At 47.5% G+C, this 27,231-nt stretch overlaps 1 protein-coding gene across 2 annotated transcripts; it reads left to right on the top strand.

The window, feature by feature from the left end:
- The first annotated feature begins 6,819 nt into the window (after nt 1-6,819).
- Adck2 (aarF domain containing kinase 2) lies at nt 6,820-26,031 on the top strand. 2 transcript variants are annotated; one of them, XM_004661092.2, is made up of 8 exons: nt 6,823-7,833; nt 10,701-10,847; nt 15,657-15,785; nt 18,580-18,675; nt 22,309-22,521; nt 23,184-23,309; nt 24,769-24,822; nt 25,659-26,031. In XM_004661092.2, the coding sequence occupies exons 1-8, from the start codon at nt 6,955-6,957 to the stop codon at nt 25,797-25,799; spliced, it is 1,785 nt and encodes a 594-aa protein (XP_004661149.1). In that variant the 5' UTR covers nt 6,823-6,954; the 3' UTR covers nt 25,800-26,031. The 2 variants fall into 2 exon arrangements, with proteins under 2 accessions (XP_045017013.1, XP_004661149.1); XM_045161078.1 differs by lacking the exon at nt 18,580-18,675 and having other exon boundaries at nt 6,820-7,833.
- The last annotated feature ends 1,200 nt before the right edge of the window (nt 26,032-27,231 follow it).

The following is a 27,231-nucleotide window of genomic DNA, read 5'->3' on the forward strand; positions in this document are numbered from 1 at the left end:
CACGGTAGGGTCTCACTCTAGCCCAGGCTGACCTGCAACTCACTCTAGTTCCAGGCTGGCCTCTCACAGTGCATGCGGCTGGAGTTTGTTGGCAGTGGCTGGAGGCCCTGATGAGCCCAGTCTCTCTCTCTCTTTCTCTCTGTTGCTTTCAAATAAGTAAATAAAAATAAACAAAAAATTTAAAAAAACATTTTATTGACAACTTCCATAAGTATAGACAATAAACCATAATTCCCACTCACGGTTCCCCACTCCCCCCTCCAAAATCCACCCTCCATTGATTTCCCCTCTTTTCAATTAGTCTCTCTTCTATTTTGATATCATTGTTTCCTGCTATTATGAAGGTCTTGTTTAGGTATTGTCAGGCACTGTGAGGTCATATAGATAGATAGATAGATAGATAGATAGATAGATAGATAGTTTTTTTTGTTTGTTTGTTTTTGTTTTGTTTTTCGATGTAGGGTTTCATTCTAGTCCAGGCTGTACTGGAATTCACTATGTAGTCTCAAGGTGGCCTTGAACTCACAGCGATCCTCCTACCTCTGCCTCCCAAGTGCTAGGATTAAAGAGGTGTGCCACCACGCCCGGGGATTTTATTTTTATTTTTATTTTTATTTTGAGGTAAGGTCTCATTCTGGCCAGGCTCAGCAGTTAAGGGACTTGCCTGCAAAGCCTAGCAACCTGGGTTCAGTTCTCCAGTACCCACGTAAAGCTGGATGCACAAAATGGCATATGCTTCTGGAGTTTCTTTGCAGCAGCTAGAAGCCCTGGTGTGTCCCTCACTCACTCTCTCCCAAATAAATAAGTAAAATGTTAAAAAAAGAAAGAAAGAAAGAAATGAATCTGGGCATGGTGGTGCATGCCTTTAATCCCAACACTTTCGAGGCAGAGGTAGGAGGATCGCCATGAGTATGAGGCCACCTTGAGACTACACAGTAAATTCAGGTCAGCTTGGGCTAGAGCGAGACAGTACCTCAAAAACAAAACAAAACAAAACAAAAAAGCCTGAAAGAAAGAAATGAAATCTTTCCACAATGTGTCTGTCCCATTTGTGAAAACATGTCTGTCATGGAAGGTAGTGGAAAAAAAGGACTTTTGTTCTCTGGATGGCATACATGACATTCACTAACATGAAGAATGGTGCTAACAAAGACAGACATGTAGATTAATGGAACAGACAACCCAGATGTTAATCCAGGCACCTATAGCCATATGGTTTTTGACAAAAATGCAAAAATACTCATTGGAGAAAAAAGACAGCCTCTTCAACAAGTGCTGCTGGGAAAACTGGATATGTATATGTAGAAGGATGAAACAGATCCTTGTCTTTCTCCATGTATAAGAATCAAGTCCAGGGCTGGAGTGATGGCTTAGCTGTTAAGCGCTTGCCTGTGAAACCTAAGGACCCCAGTTCGAGGCTTGATTCCCCAGGACCCACATGTTAGCCAGATGCACAAGGGGGGGCACACATCTGGAGTTCATTTGCAGTGGCTGGAAGCCCTGTTACACCCATTCTCTCCCTCTCTCTCTGTCTCTCTCTCTCTCTCTCTCTCTCGGTCTGTAGCTCCTAAATAAAATAAACAACATCAAAAAAGAAGAATCAAGTCCAAAAGGATCAGGGACCTTAATATCAGACCTGAAACTCTGACACTAATAGAGGAAAAAGTAGGGGACACCCTTCAACATATTGACATAGGCAGTGACTTTCTGAATATAACCCCAATTGCTCAGGAAATAAAACCACTAATCAACCACTGGGACCTCATGAAATTACAAAGCTTTTGTACAGCAAAGGGCACTGTGAATAGAGCAAAGAGAAAACCTACAGAATGGGAGAAAATCTTTGCCAGCTATACATCTGACAGAGGATTAATATTCAGAATATAAAAAGGACTCAAAAAACAGAACAATAAGAAATCAAACAACCCAATTAAAAAATGGTCTATGGAACTAAATAGAGAGTTCTCAAAGGAAGAAGTACAGATGGCATATAAGCATTTAAAAAAATGTTCTACATCTTCAGCCATCAGAGAAATGCAAATTAAAACTACTTTGAGATTCCATCTCACTCCTGTCAGAATGGCTACCATCAAGAAAATTAATGATAATAAATGTTGGCGAGGATGCGGAAAAAGGGAACCCTTCTACACTGTTGGTGGGAATGTAATCTGGTACCAGATTTGTGGAAATCAATGGAGATTCTTGAGACAGCTAAAAATAGATTTACCATATGACCCAGCTATAGCATTCCTAGGCATATGTCCTAATGACTCTTCTCACTACTTTGGAGATACTTGCACAACCATTTTTATTGCTGCTCTAGTCACAATAGCTAGGAAAGGGAAGCAGCCTAAATGTCCCACCACAGATGAATGGATAATAAAGAGGTGATACATTTACATGATGGAGTTCTGTTCAGCAGTAAAGAAAAATAAAATTATGAAATTTGCAGGGAAATGGATGGATCTGGAAAGTATTATACTAAGTGAGGTAAACCCCAGGCCCAGAAAGCCAAATGTTACATGTTCTCTCTCATATGTGCATCCTAGCTACAAATGTTTAGACTTGTGTGTGAGATGGAACCAAAAATCTGTAGCAGAGGCCAGTAAGCTAGAAAAGGGCTATAAGGGAGGGAAGAGAGGGAAGGTCTTTAGGGGATGACAATGTATATATGTAAGTAGAAGAACAGATTACAGGGAGTGGAATGGCCTAAATGAGGCCAGGGGAAGAGATTGAGTAAGAGAAAGGTGCGGGGGGAAGGGGGTGAAGGTCAATCAAAATTTAAGATATTCTGAATAAGACATATGAAATAAGACACCAGAAGCCATAGATTGCTACTAGAAAATTTTCAGGAGCAGGGATGGGACACCTTCCAGTGAGTTGTTGGCCAGGGAGGTCCCTGTTGCCTCCAAAGCATATTACCAAGGCCTTTGGTTTCCCATGAGAAACAGATGGTAAGACCCTATTATTACCGAAGACTTCATATGCCTGAGTGACAAGGTCACTGAGAAATCAAGCGGTGCTGAGCTGAAAACCTTCTCCCTGTAGAAGTTGGAAAACGCTGCACTGCATGCAGCCCCATGGAGACAGAAGTCATGAGCTGTGAAAACAGTGGACAGTGGAAGCCTCAAGTTTGGTCAGACAGGCCAAATGACCGAACGGGTACAATAGTGGCATGTCTGCTCTGGGGGAAATCAACTGCTAATTGTACTGGAGGCCCGCTCTATGAGAGGGAATACATGCTTGATACTGAAAACCTAATCAAAAGCCTGTGGCAGGGGCTGGAGAGAAGGCTTAGAGATTAAGGTGTTTGCCTGCAAAGTCAAAGGTCCTCAGTTCGATTCCCCAGGACCTATGTAAGCCAGATGCACAAGGGGCGCATGCGACTGGAGTTCGTTTACAGTGGCTGGAGGCCCTGGCGTGTCCATTCTCTCTTTGTCCGTTTCTCTTCTCTCTCTCTCTTCTTGCACATTGTGGCAGGGGAGGTCATGAGCCTTCTTAGGGGTATAAAGCCTGTTCTTGTCTGGCTAAATGCATATATTATTCTCACCAAACTGCCCTGAAAGCACTACACTTAATGTTCATGCTCATATATTAATGCTACTCTCACTTTTAGTTAGAGAAGCTTCTCTTTGCAGAATGCGGTGACCACTGGGATGACCCAAAAGGCAGCATAGTGCTGAGAAGTAACAGATGAGTGCCCAGCACTGAAACATCTCACACCCTCCAAGGCTCAGGGTCCATTGCGGAAGGGGTGGTGGAAAGAATGTAAGAGCCAAAGGAAGGGTACCACTCATTATAATGCCACTGTCCAGACAGAAACTGGCCTCAATATCCATAACCTTGCAGGACCTAGCGATACCTTCACAAGACCCTCATAAAAAGAGAAAAATGGGGCTGGAGAGATGGCTTAGCGGTTAAGCGCTTGCCTGTGAAGCCTAAGGACCCCGGTTCAAGGCTCGGTTCCCCAGGTCCCACGTTAGCCAGATGCACAAGGGGGCGCACGCATCTGGAGTTCGTTTGCAGAGGCTGGAAGCCCTGGCGCGCCCATTCTCTCTCTCTCCCTCTATCTGTCTCTCTCTCTATAGCCAGATGCACAAGGGGGCGCACGCGTCTGGAGGTCGTTTACAGTGGCTGGAAGCCCTGGCGCGCCCATTCTCTCTCCCTCCCTCCGTCTTTCTCTCTATGTCTGTCGCTCTCAAATAAATAAATAAAAAATGAACAAAAAAAAAAAGAGAAAAATGATGACATCAAAATAAAAGAGATTAAAACAGGGGTAGTCATGAGCCCTAGGGGTGTATCGTCTGTTGTTGTCTGGCTAAATGTATATACTATGCTTATCAAACTAGTGTAGGTATGATGTGTGCCTTGAGAACTCCAAACATAAAAAGAGCCACTGTCAGCTAGGTGTGGTGGCGCATATCTTTAACCCCAGTACTTGGGAGGCAGAGGTAGGGGGATCACCCTGAGTTCAAGAGCACTCTGAGACTACACAGTGAATTCCAGGTCAGCCTAGGGTTAGAGAAAGATCCTACATCCCCCCCCAAATTTTTTTTTTTTCTTTCCTGACTGTACTAACCATCCAGATCCCATACCTAGGTGGATTTCTTTGTTTTGTTTTTAAATATTTCATTTTATTTATTTATTTGACAGAGAAAGAGGCGGAGAGGGAGAGAATGAGCACACCAGGACCTTCAGCCACTGCAAAGGAACTCCAGACACGCCCCCCTTGCATCTGGCTAATGTAGGTCCTGGGGGATCAAACCTGGGTCCTTTGGCTTTACAGGCAAACCTCTTAACCACTAAGCCATCCCTCCAGCCCTAGACAGATTTCTTAAGGCTACTGAGTGGATGTTATACTTCTAGCAGCAGGAACCGTGGGTGTGAGCCACGTCCTTCTCTCTCTTTCCTCTTTTCTCTCTCTTTTCTTTTTATTCTTTCTCTTTCTTCTCTTTCCTTCCACACCCATCCTTGGTAAAAATTTTGTGAAAGTTTCTTCCCACAGGTAGGTAGGTAGAAGGATTGCTATGAGTTGGAGGCTACCCTGAGACTAATTCCAGTTCAGCCTGGCTTAGAGTGAAACACTACCTTGAAAAACAAAAACCAAAACCAAAACAAAAAACCCAAGACAACAACAACAAAAAACCCGCCTCAAAACTTCACTCCAAAATCCTTCCTTCTTTTACCCTCTTCCCCCAAGGTCTTCATTTCTTTTCCAAAGCAACTCCAATTTATAGTACCGCCAGTCTTCATTGTTACACTTTGTTGTTTTTTTCCTTAAAGTTTTATTTTTAATTAAAATATTTTTTTGTTTATTTTTATTTATTTGAGAGCGACAAACACAGACAGAAAGGCAGATAGAGAGAGAGAGAATGGGCGCGCCAGGGCTTCCAGTCACTGCAAACGAACTCTCCCTTGTTCATCTGGCTAACGTGGGTCCTGGGGAATCGAGCCTGGAACCAGGGTCCTTAGGCTTCACAGGCAAGCACTTAACCACTAAGCCATCTCTCCAGCCCATTAAAGTTTATTTATTTATTTATTTATTTATGTAGGTACTAGGGAGTTGAACTTCGGTCCTTAGGCTTCGCAGGCAAATACCTTAACCTCTAAGCCATCTCTCCAGCCCATTGTTACACTTAGAAATTGCACTTTATGTATGTGTTCTTGTATTAGCCTCTCAATATGCAAGGGATAGCCAGTAAGGGCAGGATGTATGATTCCATATCCTAGTGCCCAAAGGAATACCTAATTTGATACCTATCATTGAGACTCAACAAATATTAGAATCAGCTCAAGGAAGATTTATTGGGCTCAATTAAGTGTTAACTGAAAGCACGAACAGCTCCCCACTGTCCGAAAAGCGAGCGCACGCCTTTAATCTCAGCACTGGGGGAGGCCGAGGTAGGAGGATCGCCTGCGAGAGATCGAGGTCAGCCTGAGACTATATAGTGAATTCCAGGTCAGCCTGGGCTGGAGCGAGACACTACCTCGAAACAAACAAACAAAACCAAAAGAGCCGGGCGTGGTAGCGCACGCCTTGAATCCCAGCACTCGGGAGGCAGAGGTAGGAGGATCACCATGAGTTCAAGGCCACCCTGAGACTACATAGTGAATTCCAGGTCAGCCTGGGCCAGAAAAAAAAAAAAAAAAAGTCATAGTAAACAGCATCGCTGAATCAGCGCAGCCTGGAGTTCTTGGCACCCCCTAACTCGCATCCCAGAAGCTGCAGAGCCTGCGGTGAACCCCCCTTGCAGTTTCTCTCGCTGATCAGCGTTTCCACGGCTTGTGCGAGGACGTGAGCTAGGAAGCTGTCAGAGCACAGGCAGACGCGGTTAAGGGGTCGTGAAAGGTATTCTGCGCAAAAACCCCAATGCTCGGGACTCCGGCTCTCGGAGCCCGCGCTCCGCGCCGCGCCGCGTCCCCTTTAAGGGGCGGGTCCTGCGCGGGGCGCCGGAGGGGGGGGGGCGGCCCGAGGCGCGCGCGCGCTCCCGGAAGACGCGGGCCCCGCCGGCCTGCGCGCCGCGACCTCGGCCCCCTTCCGGCTCGGGCTGCCGGCCTAAGGGCCTCGGATCCCACCGCTGCCCGGCGCGCTCCTTCCCTGGGCGTCCCCGGGCCGGTCCTGGGGAGGGGGAGGTTCTCGGCTTCCCGGCCGATCGCTCCGGGGCCCCGGCGCCCACGGCCCCTGGAGCCCTGGAGGGTGTCGGGGAGGGGGGGTCGTCGGCCGGAGGCTCGTGTCTCCCTCCACCACCCGAGCGGTGACCCCGCGGCCCCCGGCGCCGCTGCCCGCCGCGTGGGGCCGGGGACCCGATGCGCGGCCCCGGGGATGGGCTGGGTTTAGGCTGCGCTCGGGAGGGACCGCGGGCTCTCGTGCTCCTCCCGACCCTGGGCATCTCCACGCTCGGGTACCCCCGAAGCCGAGGGCAAGCAGCCTAGGCCGTGGGCCTCTGGGGGACGATGGTGGGCCCCTGGCGCTTCTCCGTCAGGGTCTGCCTGTCCCACCTAAGGTGCTTTAAGCTCCGAAAGGAACTTGACCCCCTCAGACCCTTTGGGTGTTCTCGGAACGCCAGGCTCTGTTGGCTTCTGCTGGGCACTTTGCCCAAATTCATCGCCACCTACGAGGACGTCGGGGGCAGGGCGCACGGCATCCTGTGTCAGCCCCAGGCCCCGTGGAGTGACCTAGCTGGGAACGGCAGGGTGGCGGGGGTCTCCCCCGCGGGACCCCTGGGCTGTGTCTTCCTGTATCTCCGCATTGGACTCCGCGCTAGTGCTCTCTTGGCAAAATTCTTCCCCCTCCTCCTCCTGTATCCTCTCACCTACCTGGCTCCGGGCATCTCCACCCTCTGGCTCCACCTGCTTCTAAAAGCCACCGAGACCTCGGGTCCAACGTACATTAAGCTGGGCCAGTGGGCCAGTACCCGGCATGATCTCTTTTCGGAGGCCTTCTGTGCGCTGTTCTCCAAGCTGCATGTGCAGGTGCACCCCCACCCCTGGACTCACACTGAACACTTACTCCGGGAGACGTTTGGGGAGGACTGGGGAAGCCTCCTGCTTTTCGAGACCCGGGAACCTGTGGGTTCAGGTTGTGTGGCCCAAGTGTACAAGGCGTTCGCCAGCACTGCCCTGCTGGAGCGGGACAGCACCTGGAGACTCAGGGAGGCCGCTGGGCGTTCGAGAAAGCTCTTCGAACATCCTGGGAGTGAGTGGAAACCTCCAGAAAATCTTGCTGACCAGGCATTTCTAGAAAGGCTGCTCCTGCCTAAGAAGGACACAAGTGCATCAGGTAGACCTCGCGGTCCACCTGAGCCAGGTCACCTCATCCCAGTGGCAGTGAAAGTAAGTCCTCAGCCAGGCCCTCCCCTGTGACAGATCTGTTTTGACCACTGAGCTGCTTGCCCCTGTGCAAGTCACCCCACATTGCCTTCGGTTCTGAGTATTCCTTCTCTAAAATTGGATCCGAAATGTTTTGGAGCTCATACAGTTTTGGATTTTGGAATATTTGCATACACTTAATGAGTTCTCTTGGGACTAGGACCCAAGTCTAAACATGCCATTCATTTTTATTTCATACGTACCTTGGCCTTGCTCTTTTGTTACGTCTTCAACTCATCACAAGAGGCAGGTGTGGAATTTTACACTTGTGGTATCTTGTCCTTAAACTTTTTTCAGATTTGGGGGGGGGATAGGGGCCAAAATATTTCAGATTTTGGAGCATTTTAGGTTTTGGATTAGGGCTGCTCAACTTGTATTTCTTGTTAGCCTAACCTATTTGAATGCTTACATGTGAACTATTTTCATATCTTTTCCGTGTGTGTGCAAGCCACCTCTGGAGGTGTGTGAATGACAACATCAGGTGTTATCATCAGGTATACTATACACCTTTTAAAGTCAGGGTCTCTCACCAGTTAGGCTAGACTGGCTGGCCAAGGAGCCCCAGGGACCCTCCAGTTTCTCCTTTCTATCACTGGGATTTTTCCTTTCTAGTGCTGGGATTAAAGGTGTCACCACAGCCAGCAGTTTTACATGGGTACTAGGGATTGAACTCAGCTCCTCATGCTTGTAAGGCAAGCATTTTTGAATTATTTTTAATTTTTTTGTTTATTTTTATTTATTTATTTGAGAGCGACAGACAAAGAGGCGGGCGGGGGGGGGCGGGGGAGAGAATGGCCAGGCCAGGGCTTCCCCTCACTGCAAACGAACTCCAGATGTGTGTGGGCCCTTGTGCATCTGGCTAACATAGGTCCTGGGGAATCGAGCCTGGAACCTGGGTTCTTAGGCTTCACAGGCAAGCGCTTAACCACTAGGCCATTTCTCTAGCCCAAATTTTCTTTTCTAAAAGTTATTTGCAAGCACAGAGAGAGAGAGAGAGAGAGGAGACAGACAGAGAGAATGGGTGTGCCAGGGCCTCTAGCCACTGCAAATGAACTTCAGACATACACCCCTTGTGCATCTGGCTTACATGGGTCCTGGGGAATCAAACCTGGGTCCTTTGGCTTCACAGCAAGGTCCTTAACTGCTAAGCAATCTCTCCATACCAAGACAAGCATTTTACCACAAGCACTTTACTGACTGAACTACCTCTCCAGCTCCCCCCCTTTTTTTCCAGCCCCTCTTTCCTTTTTTTTTTTTTTTTTCTTTTTCAAGGTAGGATTTCACTCTAGCCCAGGCTGACCTGGAATTCACTATGGAGTCTCAGGGTGGCCTTGAACTCACGATCCTCCTACTTCTGCCTCCCATGTGCTGGGATTAAAGGTGTGCACCACCACAGCCCGGCTTCTTTTTGAGTAAAGATTTATTGAGAAGACAGTTGACAAAACCCAGTGTGTCAGAGCAGTTATGCTTGGGGTTTTGGCCGGTATCCAAGGAAAAGAGAGGAGCCAGAAAAGCAGGCAGGATGAGCAGTGAGGATCTGCAAGCAGCTGCCTCCTCCTCTTCTCTCACTACCGCCATCCCTTCCCATCCCCCCCTTTTTTTCCCAGGTAGGGTTTTACTGTAGCCCAGGCTGACTTGGAATTCATTATGTGGTCTCAAAGTGGCCTCAAAGTCATGGCAATCCTCCTACATCTGCTTCCCGAGTGCTGGGATTAGAGGTGTAAGCCAAAATGCCCAGCATCATCCACTTTTTTTTTTTTTAAATGTACTTATTTGAGAAAGAGGAGAGGAAGATGGAGGGAGAGGATGGGTGCACTAGGGCCTCTAGTTACTGCAAATGAACTCCAGTCACATGTGTCATCTTGTGCATCTGTCTTTATGTGGGTACTGGGGAATTGAACTCAGGTCCTTAGGCTTTGCAGACAAGTGCCTTAACTGCTGAGTTGTTGGTCTAGCCCCATCCTTTTTTTTTTCTTTTAGGATGTTAACCCATTATCTTCTCTGATCTATTACCAGACTGTTGCCAGAAATGATAGGCATAGTTCTTTCACCATGAATACCCAGAATCCATTTCTAAAGCGGTTCACCAAATGGCATCCTTTTTTAAAAAATATTTTTATGTATTTATTTATTTGACAGAGAGAGAGAGAGAGAATGGGCATGATAGGGCCTCCAGCCACTGCAAACGAACTCCAGATGTGTGATGTGGGTCCTGGGGAATCAAACCTTGGTCCTTTCCCTTGGCAGGCAAATGCCTTAACTGCTAAGCCATTCCTCCAGCCCTTTTTTTTGTTTTTTCAAGGTAGGGTCTCATTGTAGCCCAGACTGATCTGGAATTCACTATATAATCTCAGTCTCAGGCTGGCCTTGAACTCATAGCGATCTTCCTACCTCTGCTTCCCAAGTGCTGGGATTAAAGGCATGTGCCACTACACCCGGCCATGGCATACTTTTTTATTTGGAGACAAGGTCTTGCTAAGTTGCCCAGGCTGGCTTTGAACCTTTATAGTCCAGGGAGATTTTGAACTCGTTATTCTCCTGCCTTAACCTGAGAAACTGGGATTACAGGCCTGTTGCTACCACATTCAGCTTAAGGTGGTGTATTTCTTGACTTCAGAAAGTGGTGGTGTGAATTGTCTGAGGAAGGAAAATGAGGATGATTTGGAATTTGCTGCCTCTGGGGTGGAGGAACCACCATCCCAGGGCATCACGGGTATCAAGGTCTCGTCCGTCCTTCAGCCCCCTTGTTCCTTTGAAGATGGGAGCCAGTGTAGACTGGGTAAGATGTGCCCTGATGCCACCTCCTGTCTCATTGGTGATTTTTCTGGCAGGTGCTGCACCCTGGCCTGCTCTCTCAGGTGCACGTGGACTTGTTGCTGATGAAAATAGCCAGCCGAGCCCTGGAGCTTTTCCCTAGAACCAAATGGCTCAGCTTGCCTGAGATCGTGGAGGAATTTGAGAAACTCATGGCTCAACAGGTAAATGCTTCTCTCAGCTCTAGAAACATCTCACAAGGTTCTTGCCTGATTATCAGCTGCTTAGTAAGTGCTGAACAAATGAACCGATGATTTCCTAGCAGTCAGGGTAGGTGACACTAGCTGAGGAAGCTCAGGATGCCCAGATCTCACCAGCTTCATGCAGCCAGGCGATTTCTTGCTTATGTTCAGGTAAACTGAAGGAAGTGGGCACTCTACCCCATAGCAATTTAGGGACCCAATTTCCCTCCTTCCAAGTTTGTAAGGTTCGTCGCCCTGCCTGTCACCACAAAGGCCAATGAGCAGAGTCAGGAATTGAATATTTAAGTTTGGCTTCATTCAGAGAGCCAGTGATCAGAGAAGACTGGGTTAATATCCTAAGAAAAAAACCCCGCTGGGCGTGGTGGTGCATGCCTTTAATCCCAGCACTCGGGAGGCAAAGGTAAGAGGATTGCTGTGAGTTCGAGGCCACCCTAAGACTACATAGTGAGTTCCAGGTCAGCCTGAGCCAGAGTGAGACTCTACCTTGAAAAACCGAAAAAGAAAACCAAAACATCCGGGTGTGGTGGTACATGCCTTTAATCCCAGCACTGGGGAGACAGAGCCAGGAGGATCATGTGAGTTTGAGGCCACCCTGAGATACAACATAGTGAATCCTGGGTCAACCTGGGCTAGTGGGAGACTCTACCTAATAGAAATAACCAAAGCAGTAACAACAACAAAATTCCCTCACCTCTCTCCAGCACACATTTTGGGGAGTAACAAAATCAGTCATTCATTCCAGAGCTTGTTTCAGAAACATCTGGGTTCAGGTTAGTGAGAAATCTAAGCATCACCGGGAAAGGTGGAGAATTAACTTATTTACACTGGTGGTTTGAAATGAACTCCATGCTCTCAAATGTCTTTGTCCCCAAATTATGATAAATCTGTGTCTTTTAAAAAATATTTTTTTTATTGATTAATTAGAGACAGAGAGACAAAAGGGAATGGGCACACCAGGGCCCCCAGCCACTGCAAAGGAACTTCAGACATATGTGTCACCTTGTGCATCTTGCTTATGTGGGTCCTGGGAAATTGAACCTGGTCCTTAGGCTTCGCAAGCAAGCGCCTTAACCACTAATCCATCTCTCCAGTCCATAATCTGTGTCTTTTTTTCTTTCTTTCATAATCTGTGTCTTAAATAGGCTGCTTGGCAGGCAGTTTGACATCACCTTGAGTTCTTTGTTTTATTTTTTGGGTTTTTAGGGTGTCCCTCTAGCCTAGGCTGGCCTATGTAGTCTCAGGGTGCCCTTGAACTTTCCGCAATCCTCCAGCCTCTGCCTCCCATGTGCTAGGATTAAAGACATGCACCGCCATGCCTGGCTCTACCTTGAGTTCTTTACAGTACTGGTGGACTAAACTTCAAGGCTACATGACTTTAGATACAGGCAGGAAACTTCCTTTGGTGGCAAGCAAGCTTGCAGAAATGGGGAGCACAATTGTGGTCTACAGAAGCAAAGCAATAAGCTGTTAGCTCAGAGGGGGTGTTTACCCATGGTGTTTTTTTTTTTTTTTTTTTGAGGTAGGGTCTCACTCTAGCCCAGGCTGACCTGGAATTCACTATGTAGTCTCAGGGTGGCTTAACTCAGGGCGATCCTCCTACCTCTGTCTCCCAAGTGCTGGGATTAAAGGCTTGTGCCACCACACCTGGCTCTTTGTTGGATTTTTTTATTTTTTATTTTTTTTTACCCATAGTTGGTCTTTTTAGATACCTGACTTACCTAGCACGGGGCACAGTAACCCAGGGCTAAAGTTGTTTGCATTCTTCTCAGTTTAGAATCTGAGGTGATCCTCAAATTTATGGTGATCCTCCTACCTCTGCTTCCCAAGCACTGGGATTAAAGGCATGTGCCACCACACCCAGCTTAGAAATTTTGTTTGTTTATTATTTATTTATTTATTTGTTTATTTATTTATGTGAGAGAAACAGGCAGAGAGAGAATGGGTATGCCAGGGCCTCTAGCCACTGCAAATGAACGCCAGATACATATGCCACTTTGTGCATCTGGCTTTATATGGGTACTGGAGAATTGAACCTGGGTCCTTGAGCTTTGCAGGCAACCATCTTGACGGCTGAGCCATCTCTCCAACCCCCACCCCCTTTTTGTTTTTTTTTTAAGGTTGTGTTTCACTGTAATCTAGGCTGACCTAGAATTCCTTATGCAGCTCTAGGCTGGCCTCAAACTTGTGGTGATTCTCCTACCTCAACCTCTCTAGTGCTGGGAGTAAAGGTCTGCAACACCACACCTGGCTTCATCTCTTCATTTTGACTCACAGTTTTTCTTCTCATCTCATCTTTACTCCCTGTAAAAGCCTGATAGACATAAGGGAGTCCCATAGTTTGAAACTCATATCTCTATATTTTACCTAATTTGTCTTAAGAGCCAGTTTTTCTTACAACACTCCCCCATAGCCCCAACATGTTTCAGGCTGGATGAATTCTTAAGAGTTGTGGCTCTGAGCCAGGCATGGTGGCGCATGCCTTTAACCCCCAGCACTTGGGAGGCAGAGGTTGGAGGAACATCGTGAGTTCGAGGCCACCCTGAGACTACATAGTGAATTCTAGGTCAGCCTGGGTCAGAGTGAGACCCTACCTCGAAAAACCAAAAAATAAAAATAAAAAAAATAATAAAGTGGGTGTTTCAAGAGAATAAACCATCTTTTCCTGTCCCTAAGGAACATATAGTAGGCAGAGGGGGCGGACATAACTGCCAACAACAATACTGGAGACAGAATGACCAGAGTTCTTGTAGAAGCTTCCACGGGCTAGGGCGTGTTCATTGCAGGCTTAGGAGTGGGTTGGTTCATGCCATACACTGAGGGCAAAGGCTACTGGCCTGAGCTGACGACTGAAAGGCACTTCTGGTTGGGCCAGTGGGGAGGAACATCCTGCCCGGGCACTAAGGGGAGCAGAGGAGAGTGAAGGGTGCCAGGTGGTTTGGGATGTCGTGTACACTCTGCCAAAAAGAAGCTGGACTTTGAGGTGGTAGAGGAAGGGGAAGCGTCCAGAAGAGATGGACCCGGAGAGAGAACCAGGGCCAAATCCTGACCCTCTGGGTGTGATTCTGAAGAGTGGAGATGTGCTGGGCGTGTTCACGCAAGTCTATAATCCCAGCACTTGTGAGGCTGAGGTGGTAGGATCGCCGTGAGTTCAAGGCCAGTCTCGACTACATAGTGAAGTCTAGGTCAGTCTGGGCTAGGGTGAGACCCTCCCTCAAAAAAAAAGTGGGCTGGAGAGATGGCTTAGTGGTTAAGCACTTGCCTATGAAGCCTAAGGACCCTGGTTCAAGGTTCGATTCCCAGGACCCACGTTAGCCAGATGCACAAGAGGGCGCACGCGTCTGGAGTTCGTTTGCAGTGGCTGGAGGCCCTGGCGAACCCATTCTCTCTCTCTTTCTGTCTGTCCCTCTCAAGTAAATAAATAAAAATAAACAACAATTTAAAAAAAAAGTGTAGATGTCACCATGCAGATAGCAGGAGCACGGTGAGACCGATTGGAGGGACAAAAATTGAGGAACCTAGGTTGGGCATAGTGACACACGCCTTTAATCCCAGCACTTGGAAGGCAGAGGTAGGATCACTGTAAATTCAAGGCCAGCCTGGGACTACAGAGTGAATTCAAGGCCAGCCTGGGCTACAGTGAGACCCTACTTCGAGAAAAACAAAAAAGAAATTAGGAATCCTTAAGATAAAAACAGGGTTGGGTGTTCAGCTGGGCAGTTAGTACCACGGGCACAGGGCAGGAGCAGCCCTGTATGGAGGTGGCCCCAGCCTGTTGCTGTCATGGAAGTAGAGGGCTGGGCTAGATGGACAGTGGGCCACCAAGTTCTTGGGAGATGGGGCAAAAGGTCCGTCAGTTGGTGGTCTGAAGTGGTAGGTAAGTGGGAAAGAAGCAATGGGGCCCAAATCCTGACATAACTGCAAACGACAATACTGGAGACAGAATGACCAGAGTTCTTGTAGAAGCTTCCACGGGCTAGGGCGTGTTCATTGCAGAAAGCTCTTCCTTCCAGAGCCTGGAGGAGGTTGCAGAGACTTTCTTGGCTTCTGCAGTGGCCTGGAGCCAACCAGAGTGTCTTCTCTGAGGTTCCGTGGTGTTCTGCAGGGCCGGGAAGCTGGGAGGCAAGGCTGCGAGACCCTGCTCACTGGCTCGCTTCTCCGCATTCAGAGGAGTCCCTGTGTCTACCTTGTCCTCATATTTTCTTCTCTTCTCCTTTTTTTTTTTGGAGGTAGGGTCTCACTCTAGCCCATGCTGACCTGAAACTCACTATGTAGTCTCAGGGTGGCCTTGAACTCATGGTGATCCTCTGCCTCCCGAGTACTGGGATTAAAGGTGTGTGCCACCATACCTGGCTTTTCTTTTTTTTAATTTTAAATTTAGGGTTGGAGAGTTGGCTCAGCAGTTAAGGCACTTGCCTGCAAAGTCTGAGGACCTGGGTTCAATTCGTCAGCACCCACATAAAAGCCAAATGCACAAGGTGGCACATTCGCCTGGAGTTCCTTTGCAGTGGCTAGAGTTCCTGGTGCGCCCCTTGTCTTTCTCTTTCATAAATAAATAAATATTTAAAAATAGTTATTAGCAAGCAAAGAGTGCAGCAGAAGGGCACACCAAGGTCTCTTGCCATTGTAAACAGACTTGAGACACATGTGCCACTCTGTGCATCTGGCGTTCCACGGGTACTGGGGAATTGAACTCAGGTGGCAGGCTTTGCAAGCAAACATGTGTAACCATTGAGTCCTTTCCCCAGCCCAATCTTTTCTCTATTTCTACAGATTGACCTGCGCTATGAAGCTCGGAACCTAGAACACTTCCAGCACAACTTCCAGAACGTGACTTCTGTGAAATTTCCCACCCCGCTGCACCCCTTCGTCACTAGGGATGTGCTGGTGGAGACATACGAAGTAAGAGCCTGGCTCTGCCTTTCATTCATAGCTGGCCACCCCAAGGCTTTAGACTGGAAAGAGGATGTGATTCTTGCTTGCCAAGCTGGCAGAGGGCTGAGATGTTTAAGAGCTCGCCTCTAGAACTTGTTCAAGGCCCTGAGCTCCCTCCCTAGCACTGCAAAGAAGCCAAACCCACCAACCACATGCTGGGAGTTATTAAGGGGGACCTCATGGCATTGTCTCAGCAATCAGTGTCATGGTGGATGCAAGCCCATTTGACACAGAGAAAGGGTTCAACAGGCATGTGTGTCATCATTTGCCTTAGCTGTCCTCTAGACCTGACTCTTTTTAAAAAAAATATTTTTATTTATTTTATGATTAAAAAATTTTTTTTTTATTTTTATTTATTTATTTGAGAGTGACAGAGAGAGAGAGAATGAGAGAAGGAGGGAGGGAGAGAGAGAGAGGATGGGCACGCCAGGGCCTCCAGCCACTGCAAACGAACTCCAGACGCGTGCACCCCCTTGTGCATCTGGCTAACGTGGGTCCTGGGGAATGGAGCCTTGAACCGGGGTCCTTAGGCTTCACAGGCAAGCGCTTAACCGCTAAGCCATCTCTCCAGCCTTATTTTATGATTTTTTAAATTTAAATTGATTTATTAGAGACAGAGAAAGAGAGAAGAGGCGTGCCAGGGCTTCCAGCCACTGCATATGAGCTCCAGACACATGTGTCACCTTGTGCATTTGCCATACATGGGACCTGGAGAATCAAACCTGGGTCCTTAGGCTTCACAGGCAAGTGCCTTAACCACTAAGCCATCTTTCCAACCTTTTTTTTTTTTTAAATTTATTTGTGAGAGAGAGAGAAAGAGAGGGAGGGGGGAGGGAGGGAAGCTATGGGTGCACCAGAGCTTCTTGCCACTGCAGACACATGCAGCACTCTATGTATCTGGTTTTACCTGAGCACTGAGTAATTGGATCAGAGCTGGAAGACTGTGTGTGAAAGCAAGTGCCTTAACCGCTGAGATGTTGCCCCAGGCTGACTTGACTGTTCTTTAGAGACAGTAATATAAGATCCAGGGATAGGCTGAAGAGATAGCTCAGTGGTTAAAGCACCTGTCTGCAAAACATAACCCAGGGTTTGATTCCCCAGTACTCACATAAAGTTGGATGAACAAAGTGTTACATGCATCTGGACTTTGCAGCAGCAAGAGGCCCTGGCACACCCATTTTCTGTCAGACTCTGCTTGCAAATAAATTAAAAAAATTTAAAAATCCAGGGATGACATGAACCACACAGTTTTCTAGCTGTGTGACCCTGAATGAATTAGATTCTCTGGGTTTGCCATGTGCATGCACACAGGCTCCATCTTAGTAGGTTGTTTTCACAGTTAAATAAACTGAAGCCCGGCATGGTGGCACATCCATTTAATCCCAGTACTTGGGAAGTAGAGGTAGGAGGATTGCCATGAGTTTAATGCCAGCCAGGGACCAGAGAATGAATTCCAGACCAGCCTGGGCTAAAGTGAGACCCTACCTCGAAAAACAACAACAACAACATAAATAAATAAATAGGGTTGGAGAGATAGTTTAGTGGTTAAGGCACTTGCTGGCAAAGCTGAAGAACCCAGGTTCAGTTCTCCAGTACCCATGTAAAGCCGGATGCACAAGGTGGTGCATGTGTCTAGAGTTCGTTTGCAGTGGCTAGAGGCCCTGGCATGTCCATTCTCTTTCACTCTATCTGCCTCTTTCTCTTTCAAATAAATGAATAAACTTTTAAAAATAAAAATAAGCTGAGCCATTTAATAAAGTGTTTACTTACCAGCTGTCTATTCTAGTGGCTTTTCTTTCCATTTCTCTGCTCAAGGATCCAGCTCATCATCCCATTCATGTTTCTCTTGGCTGATTCATTCATTCTTTTGTGGTGCTGGAGATCGAACCAGTGCTTTATTCATGCTGTGCACTCTACCATGGAGCTGCATACTCCAGCCCTGTTTTTGTTTTGTTTTGTTTGTAACAGGGTTTCCTGAACTCATGCTGGCCTCAAACTCATTATGTAGCTGAGGATAACCTTGAACTCCTGATCCTTCTGTTTCTCCCTTTCCCATGCTGGTATGAGAGGTGTGCACACCACACCCTGCTCTTGGCTGATTCTTGGCACCTGCTCCCGTCCTTTCCCAGGACCTGAAGCATCTCTTCCCTGTCAGAGGCAGAGTTGACGATTTTCTTGTAATTCTTGGGCTTTTTTTTTAGGTAAACCTAACAACTCACCTTTTTTTTTTTTTTTTTTTTAATGTGAGAGAGCAAGAGAGGGCAGGGTAGAATTGGCACACCAGTGCTTCCAGCTACTGCAGTCGAACTCCAGATGCATGTGCCGCCTTGTGCTCATGTGTGACCTTGTGTGCTTGTGTTACTTTGTGTGTCTGGTTTATGTGGGACCTGGAGAGTTGAACATTGGTCCTTAGGCTTTGCAGGCAAGTGCCTTAACTGCTAAGCCATCTCTCCAGCCCAGGCTTGTCTTTTGAGGAGTGTCATAGGAGGGACATGTAAATGACTCAAATGGTAGTGTGCTGTGGGAAGTCCCAGTCCCTGCCCAGGGTGCCCACAGCTTAGATAGTCAGCAGAGGTGGTGTGTTAAATGGTCCTTTTACTCCTTCAGTGTTTGCTGAGCTGCTGCATGCCAGCCTAAGACTGACCCCTGGTCATCTGCCAGTCGGTGGGTTAGTGAGAAGGCTATGCAGATGTGTGATGTGAAGCAGGGGAGGTGGCAAGGCAGCTGGCAGGGTAAAGCTGTTCTCCCCAATGTCTTCAAGGAGAGCGTGCCCGTGTCCAGCTACCAGCAGGCAGGAATTCCCATGGACCTGAAGAGGAGGATTGCGCAGCTGGGTATCAACATGCTCCTGAAGATGGTGAGCTCACAGCTGCCTGGGTGCTGAGGTTCAGTGTGTGGGCAGATTGCACAAAGGGAGGTGCTGGGCTCCCCTGGACATCTGAATGGAAGGATTGACCAGGAAGACAGCTGTGGGTTGGGCATGTCTGCTTAGAAAGCCGAGTGTCCCAAATGCCTGCATGTCTCACGACTTGTGCTGAGCGCCTGCTTGGCAGTGTGCCTGCTCTGCTCTGCTCTGTGGGAAGAGTGGTGAGCAAGATCCAGCCCCTGCCCATTGGTTCCATAGCTTAGACAAATGGCAGAGATGATCTGTCAAGTGGTATATTTATATTTAGTATTTATTGAGCACCTGCCATGCTGAATTGGTGTTGGACTGTGAGTTCTAGGACAGCCTGGGCTACAGAGTAAGTTCCAAGTCTGCCTGGGCTAGAGAGAGACCCTATAAAAAACAAATACAGGGGCTGGAGAGATGGCTTATTGGTTAAGGTGCTTGCCTGCAAAGCCAGAGGACCCAGGTTCAATTCCCCAGGACCCATGTAAGCCAGATGCACAAGGGGGCACGTGCATCTGGAGTTCATTTGCAGTGGCTAGAAGCCCTGGCATGCCCATTTTCTCTCTATCTCCTTTATCTCTCTCTCTGCTTGCAAATAAATAAAATAAATAAATAAATAAAAAAGAAAAAGAAAAGAAAATTATTAAATAAAAAAATTGCTAGGGAGATAGCTCAGTGGGTAAAATGCCTGCCACCCAGGCACAACTACTTGAGTACTATACCCAGTCCCCTCATGAAATGCCAGGTGTGGTAACATGTGCCTGTAATCCCAGCACTGGGAGGCCAAGAAAGAGGGTCCCTGGAGCTCACTGGATAGCTAGTCTGGCCAAATTGGTGAGCCCTAGATTTAGCGAGAGACCCTGTTTCAAAGAATAACCCGAAGAGAAACCGAGGAAAACCCGTAATGTTAGTCTTGGACCTCCATACACAAGTACATTCACACACACGTGTGCTCACACAGATGTGATCATGTATACATGCATGCACACCACACACATATGTATGCCCCCCCTCAAACCAACCAATAAAAAGAAAAGGGCTGGGGGAGCTGGCTTCGTAGTTATAGGTACTTGCTTACAAAGCCTTCCAGCTCGAGTTCAGTTCCTCAGTCACCCAAGTAAAAAGCCTCTTGCCCACAGGACTTACTTGCAGTGACAAGAGACCCTGTCTTGAAGGTGGAGCACAGACAACTGTTCTTGCATCCACACCGTATGCCTGTACTTATATATGTACACATACATGTAAATACATAAATAAATGAACAAAAGTTTAAAAACAGCCAAGTGTGGTGGTGCATGCCTTTAATCTCAGCACTAGGAGGCAGAGGTAGGAGAATTGAAGTGAGTTTGAGGCTAGCCTACCACTGCAGAGTGGGTTTTAGGTCAGCATGGGCTAGATTAAGACCCTAATTTGAAAGACAAAACCAAAAAAAAAAAAGTAAACACTAGCTAGGTGTGGTGGTACATGCCTTTAATCCCAGTACTTGGAAGGCAGAGATAGGAGGATCGCTATGAGTTCGAGGCCACCCTGAGATTATGTAGTGAATTCCAGGTCAGCATGGGCTAGAGTGAGACCCTACCTCAAAAAACAAAAACAAAAAAATTATTGACAACCTCTGTACATATAAGCAATATACCATGATTAAAATCCCTTCCCAACCAGCCTCTCTTTTCCCCTTCTGAACCCTCCCTCCACTGAATCCCTTTTCTCATTTATTTATTTTGAGGCAAGCCCAACAGACGGGACTTTTTTTTTTTTTTTTAATGTGTGTGTGTGTGAGAGAGAGAGAGAGAGAGAGAAAGAGAGAGAATTGGTGCAGCAGGGCCTTCAGCCAGTGCAATTGGACTCCAGATGCTGGTGGCCCCTTGTTTGCATTGTGCAGTCTTGCACGCTTGTGTGCATTGTGCAGTCTTGCACGCTTGCATCACTGTGCATCTGGCTTATTTAGGACCAGGAGTGTTGAACATTTGCAGGCAAGCTCCTTAACTGCTAAGCCATCTCTCTAGCCCTTCTATATATTTTTTAAAAATATTTATGTATGTATTTGAAAGAGAGAAACAGGCAGATAGAGAATGGGCACACCAAGGCCTCCAACCACTGCAAACAAATTCCAGACGCATGTGCCACCTTGTGCATCTGGCTCATGTGGGTACTGGGCATTCGAACCTGTGTCTTTTGGCTTAACAAGCAAGTGCCTTAATCGCTAAGCCATCTCTTTAGCCCCCAACTTCCTTTTTATTTTGATGTGATCATTTTTTTCCTTCTATTATGCCTGGCTTTTCAAAAATGGTTCTAGGAATCAAACTCAGGCCTTTTTTTTTTGGATTTTTTTGAGTTAAGGTCTCACGCTAGCTCAGGCTGACCTGGAAATCACTATGGAGTCTCAGGGTGGCCTCAAATTCATGGCAGTCCTACTTTTTTTTTTTAATTTATTTATTTGAGAGCGACAGACACAGAGAGAAAGACAGATAGAGGGAGAGAGGGAATGGGTGTGCCAGGGCTTCCAGCCTCTGCAAATGAACTCCAGATGCATGCGCCCCCTTGTGCATCTGCCTAATGTGGGACCTGGGGAATCGAGCCTCGAACCGGGGTCCTTAGGCTTCACAGGCAAGCGCTTAACCACTAAGCCATCTCTCCAGCCCTACTTTTTTTTTTTTAATTCAGGTTTTTTTTTGTGCTTGCAAGGCAAACATTTTACTGACTGAACTACCTCCCTAGCTTTATGTATTTGTTTATTTACTGAGGGGCAAGGTCTCACTCTAGTCTGTCTTTAAAAAAAAAAGAACAAAAACAAAATTTTGACACAATTTTAAAAATATTTTATTTATTTATTTTCAAGCGGAGAGGTGAAGGGAAAGAGAAGCACACTAGGGCCTCTTGTTGCTGCAAACAAACTGCAGATGATGCGCCACTTTGTGTATCTGGCTTTATGTGAGTACAGGGGAATTGAACCTGGGCCAGCAGTCTTTGCAGGCAAACACCTTTAACTGCTGAGCCATCACCCTAGCCCATACATAATTTTATTTATTTTGAAGAGAGACAGAAAGAGATAGATAGATAGAAAGAGTATGAGCTGAGAGTGGTGGCATACACCTTTAATCCCAGCACTCAGGAGGCAGAGGTAGGATCGCCATGAGTTCAAGGCCACCCTTACATAGTGAATTCTAGGTCAGTCTGAGCTAGAGTGAGACCCTACCTCAAAAAACAAAAAAATCGGGCTTCACAAGCAAGTACCTGTAACTTCTGAACCATCTCTCCAGCCTCAAATTCTGATATGTGGTGTTTTTTTTTTTTGTTTTTTTTTTTGCTTGTTTCTTTTAAGGCAGGGTCTCCCTCTATCCCAGGCTGACCTGGAACCAGACTCAGCCTGGCCTTGAATGCTTGGTGGTCCTCCTGTCTCAGCTTCCCAAGTGCTGGGATTAAAGATAGGAGCCACCACACCTGGGACAAGTTCTGCTTTGAGCACATCTAGCAACGAGGGTGAAGCATCAGCTTCTCTGTTGTTGTCTGGAAGCCCGTTGTCCTGTGAAGCTTCTGCACGTGGCTCAGTGCTGCTAGGGCCGTGTTCGCCTAGTCCTGAGTGCTGCACTCTCTTTCCAGATATTTGTGGACAACTTTGTACATGGAGACCTTCATCCTGGGAACATCCTAGTCCAGGGTGCCAACGGACTTTCCCCGAGCCCGGTGGCTGCCATGGCACCTTCCCTGCACCCATTACGCCTGGTGCTGCTGGACGCTGGCATTGTGGCTGAGCTGCAGGCTTCAGACCTGAGGAATTTCCGGGCCGTTTTTCTAGCTGTGGTGCTGGGGCAGGTGAGACCCGCTGACGTGGGCCTTTTGGCCTGTGGGGAGCTGCCTGTCTAGACCCAGAGCTCCTGGGCCTGGTGGCTCTGGTCAGTGCCCCATTTTGCCCAAATGCTACAGCTGGACGTGAGTGAAGGACGAGCAGAGCAGAGGGCACACAGACTCCTGCAGGCCCTCAGAGGGCGCTGGCGCTGGCGCTGGGGCCCGGCTGGTCCTGAGCAGCTTGGGGTTGGCGCCCATAGGAAGGACTGCCTCCTTCCCCCGTGCGCTGTGGGCCTGTGGGCCTGTCACTCTGCCAGCAAGCCGGACTTGATGAGATGCTAGCCGCCTCCTACCTGTGCTTTCTTTTGCAAACTGGAAAGAGAGAGAATGAATTGGCACTCCAGGGCTCCTAGACACTAATCAAACTCCAGATGCGTGCGCCACCTTGTGCACATATGTGACCTTGTGTGCTTGCGTCACCTGTGCCTCTGGCTAACATGGGCTGTGAGGAGTCGAACATGCGTCTTCAGGCTTCCCAGGCAAGCACCTTAATTGCTAGTCTATCTCTCCAGCCCTAAAAAATGTCTTTTTTTCTAAAGAAAAATATCAGGTGGAAGCAGCTAGGAGGCAAGAGTATGCAGCATGTGCTTGCTGCACTGTGCTCAGCCCTTTTCTTTTGCTCCTTCCAGGGCCACCGAGTGGCTGAGCTCATGCTGCATCACGCTCGGGCCAATGAGTGCAAGGACGTGGAGGCGTTCAAGGCTGAAATGGCCACACTGGTGACGCAGGCCAGGCAGAACCTCACACTGGAAAAGGTAGGCAGGTTCCCAGGGTGTTCCCTGGCCCTGTCTTTGAGCAGAGCCAGTCTAAGGGAGGCCACTTTGTGGGGAAGTTTGGAAGGGGTGAGAGTTTCAAGGCAAGTAAAAAAAAAATCTTGGGCTAGGGAGATAGCTCATTCAGTAAAGTGCTTATTGTGCAAGGCGAGGATCCACTATCACCCTCATAAATGCCAACAATGCTGGGCAGGCCCACTTGCAATGCCAGCACCCGGGAGGATCCCAGGATCCCAGGGGCAAGCTGGCTAGCTAGACTTTCCACACTGGTGAACTGTAGGTTCTTGTGAGATCCTTCCTCAATAAATAGAGAGGAAGAGTGGCCAAGCAAGTCACCTGTTTGTCATGTACCCACCCATACCTGCAAAACCTGCATACACGCACATGAATGCTACACTCACATACACATGCAAAAAGATAGTCTTTCCAGCTGGGCGTGGTGGCGCATGCCTTTAATCTCAGCACTTGGGAGGCAGAGGTAGGTGGACCTCTGTGAGATCAAGGCCACCCTGACAATACATAGTAAATTCTAGGTCAGCCTGGGCTAGAGAGCAAGATCCTACCTTGAGAAACCAAAATCCGAAATTAAAAAAAAAATTTTTTTATAATCATGGAAAATGCTAATAAAAATTTAAAAAAATGTATATATATATATATGACACACATATGTATATTTTATATATATGTAATATGTATGTATTGTATATCATATATATATACATGTTTATATATGTATAATATGTATATATTATATATATGATCTTTCCTATCCCTGTGTCTTCCAGGAAGCTCAGGGTCCCTTTGAAATCACAGACTCTCCAGCATGGCTCTTAAGGCAGTGTTGTCTCTTTCACTAAGGGTACAGCTATTGAGACAGCCAAGCATGGAGAGAGGGAACAGCCCAGGCTGTGTCCAAAGCCCATGTCCTTTGTTTAATCTGCCCCAGACAGCGCGTTGTGCTTATACTCATTTCTGACAACCTGCCTGTCTTCCCCAAGTTCATGGCTCACCTTAGCAGGACTGGGTCAACACAGGGAGTGGCCACAGGCATCACTGATCTGCTTTCTTCAGATGATTATAAACTGCATTTTGTTTTTACCAGTATTGGGGATGGAACGCAGGGCTTTGACGCACCACACAACCCTGCCTCTACTACTAAGCTACGCCCCTGGCCTCTGCTCTCTTCAGATGGGAGCTTTCTGAGTATAGCAAGTGATGGAGAGAGGGGTGGGCTGGACTAGTCTGAGGTTTTCGCAGACGGCATTTGTGAGCTGGGTCTCCAGGTTGTGTGGGGGGCTGGTGTTTGGGATGTCCTTCCTGGACAGTTAGCCCCTTTCCCACCCGGGGTGTGTGGGTGCGTGATAGCAGATGTGGGATTCAGAAGAGATACGAAGTGGTTCTGGAACTGTCTGCATTCACTGGGCTCACTCTTGTTTTACAGTTTCATGTTTCCGGCCTTCTTTCCAGCGTCTTTAAGCTACTGATGGTTCACCAGGTGAGGCCACAGTGAGAGGGGCGTCTCTGTCAGTGGGATGATGTGCAGGGCAGTGTAGTGGGCGCTGCTTCTGGTCTCCAGTTACAAAGCTTTCCCTCACAGCTCATTGGCATGGCGCGTGCTGCTCTGTTTCCTGATGCAGGCCCAGCAGCCCTTTCTGTCTTCACAATGTGGTCAGTCTGTGAGTGTATCAAGTCCATGGAGTCAGTCCACCATTGTGATATGCAGATTTTTTTTTTTTTTTTTTTTTGAGGTAGGGTCTCACTCTAGCTCAGGCTGACCTGGAATTCACTATGTAGGTTCAGAATGGCCTTGAACTCACAGCTATCCTCCTACCTCTGCCTCTTGAGTGCTGGGATTAAAGGCATGCACCACCACGCCTGGCTCAGATGTATTTTTTATATTTTTATTTATTTGCAAGAGAGAGGGTGAGAATATGGGTACTCCGGGGCCTCCTGCTACTGCAAACAAAACTCAGATGCATGTGCTATTCTGTATCTGATTTTACATGGGTACTGGGGAATTGAACCCAGCCATTAGGTTTTGCAAGCAAGTGCCTTAACCCCTGAGCCATCTCCTCAACCCAGCAAATGTATTTAAACCCTGGAAACATGCTTCTCACTCCTTGGCTTATGGTAATGACCTTGGGTGAGGAGATGCTCTTGACCTGGTGCCACCAGAGGTACTGGCACGGAGATGAGGGGGTGAAGAATGTCAGGTAGATGGTAAAATCCAATGGGTAGCTATAACAGTGGCCCAGTGGACAGTGACAATGGTTAGCCAGAGTACTTGGCTGCATCATGAAGTTTGGGAAAAAACTGCTATTTTAATTCCAGGTAAAGCTTGAGAGCAATTTCGCCTCAATTATGGTTGCCATCCTGGTGTTAGAGGGACTTGGCCGCTCGCTGGACCCCAAGCTGGACATCCTGGAGGCAGCTAAGCCCTTCCTTCTTCAAGGGCCAGCAACCTTCTTCTGAGCGCTGGCAGGAGACATGCAGTGACGGCTGACCCTGAGGGCCTGTCCTGCGACAGCGGGAACATCTGAAACTGGGACGAGTGGAGGGCACGCGCTGCTTTCCCTGTGATTTCAAGGTCTGTTTAAAAAGCAGGATTTTGGGCCATTTAATTGTGGAAGCTGAGCCTGATGCCAGGAATACTATTTAAGGAAAAATGTCCTGTTGAGGACAAAATATACTTACTTATTTTGTTTTCCTGACTATGATTTTTTTTAAAAAAGTATCTGTGGTGTGAATGTGTTTTCATGTGTGCATGGGTGCATGTGTGTGTGCAGGTACAAGTGTGCATGCATCCAGAGGCAAGATGTCAATGTCAGGTGTCTTTCTCAGTCACTTTACACATGTATGTTTGTGTGATATGCATGCATGCATGTGTGATTGTGTGGACATGTGTGTGCATAGTCTGCATTTATGGAGTTTGTACTTGTCACTAGAATGAGTTGTGAATGGCAGCCTCAAGAAAGCCACTCAAACTCCAGATGCACATACCACTTTGAACAGCCGTTTAATATGGGTACTGGGGAATCAAACCCTGGGCCATCAAGCAAGTGCCATTAACTGCTGAGCCTTGTCACCAGCCCAGCAGTTCACATTTTAACCATTAAGGTAGAGCTTCTCTTTAGACTTTAGAATGGTGGAAAAAGGAGGAAGGGCTAAAAAGTGAATAGAAGGCAATATTAAGAGACAAAAGCCAAAAAGGGCTGTCGTGAGAGGTACATGCAGGACAATTCAACTGCTCTGCATGCACAATCAACTAGACAAGGAGGCTGGGGCCGGAGAGTCAATTCGTCACTGGTAAGTGGGGCCTTTGATTCTTGCAGGATAGAAATCAGACTCATTCTGAAGTGACGGTTGGAAAGAAGTACAGAGGCCACCGTATAGGCAGAGGAGCCCAGAAGAGAAGCACCCATTGTTTTAGGAGAACAGTCTTGAACATTATTCATGCTTCCCCTTTCCCTGCAAAGGAAGGAGCCCATCTGCCCATGTGTCACTTTACACTTGGCTCAAGATACTCCTATATTTCAGGCTGAAGGTGCTTGCTTGCAAAGCCTGCAGGCCAGGGTTGAATCCCCGTCACCCAAAAAAAGTGAGCCAAAAAGTGGTGCAACTGGCTTGTGTTTGTTTGCAGAGGCAAAGGTCCCTGCCGTGCATGCGTGTGTGCACACACACACACATATATCCACACACACATACACACTCCTTTTGGTGGAAAGTGTATTATGCTTATGAATTATAATGAGGCTCAGGGTCAGTTCTCGTGTCTGTCACCATCTTGGTGGCCACTGGTCTTACTCGGTCTTAAGCTCTTGGCTAGCTTATTGCAAGAAGTGCAGCTGCCAGTTTCCATCGCAACTTGGACACACCAGGTCAAGATCAGCCTACTCAACAGAGC

This window comes from Jaculus jaculus, chromosome 10, assembly GCF_020740685.1.
Source record: "Jaculus jaculus isolate mJacJac1 chromosome 10, mJacJac1.mat.Y.cur, whole genome shotgun sequence".
Classification (NCBI taxonomy): domain Eukaryota; kingdom Metazoa; phylum Chordata; class Mammalia; order Rodentia; family Dipodidae; genus Jaculus; species Jaculus jaculus.

Bases quoted from the DNA above. Each gene is read 5' to 3' on its own strand.
- Adck2 (XM_004661092.2), top strand. From the start codon at position 6,955: ATGGTGGGCCCCTGGCGCTTCTCCGTCAGGGTCTGCCTGTCCCACCTA. The intron at 10,848-15,656 runs GTAAATGCTTCT...CTATTTCTACAG, and splicing joins AGAAACTCATGGCTCAACAG to ATTGACCTGCGCTATGAAGC. The intron at 23,310-24,768 runs GTAGGCAGGTTC...CTTGTTTTACAG, and splicing joins AGAACCTCACACTGGAAAAG to TTTCATGTTTCCGGCCTTCT.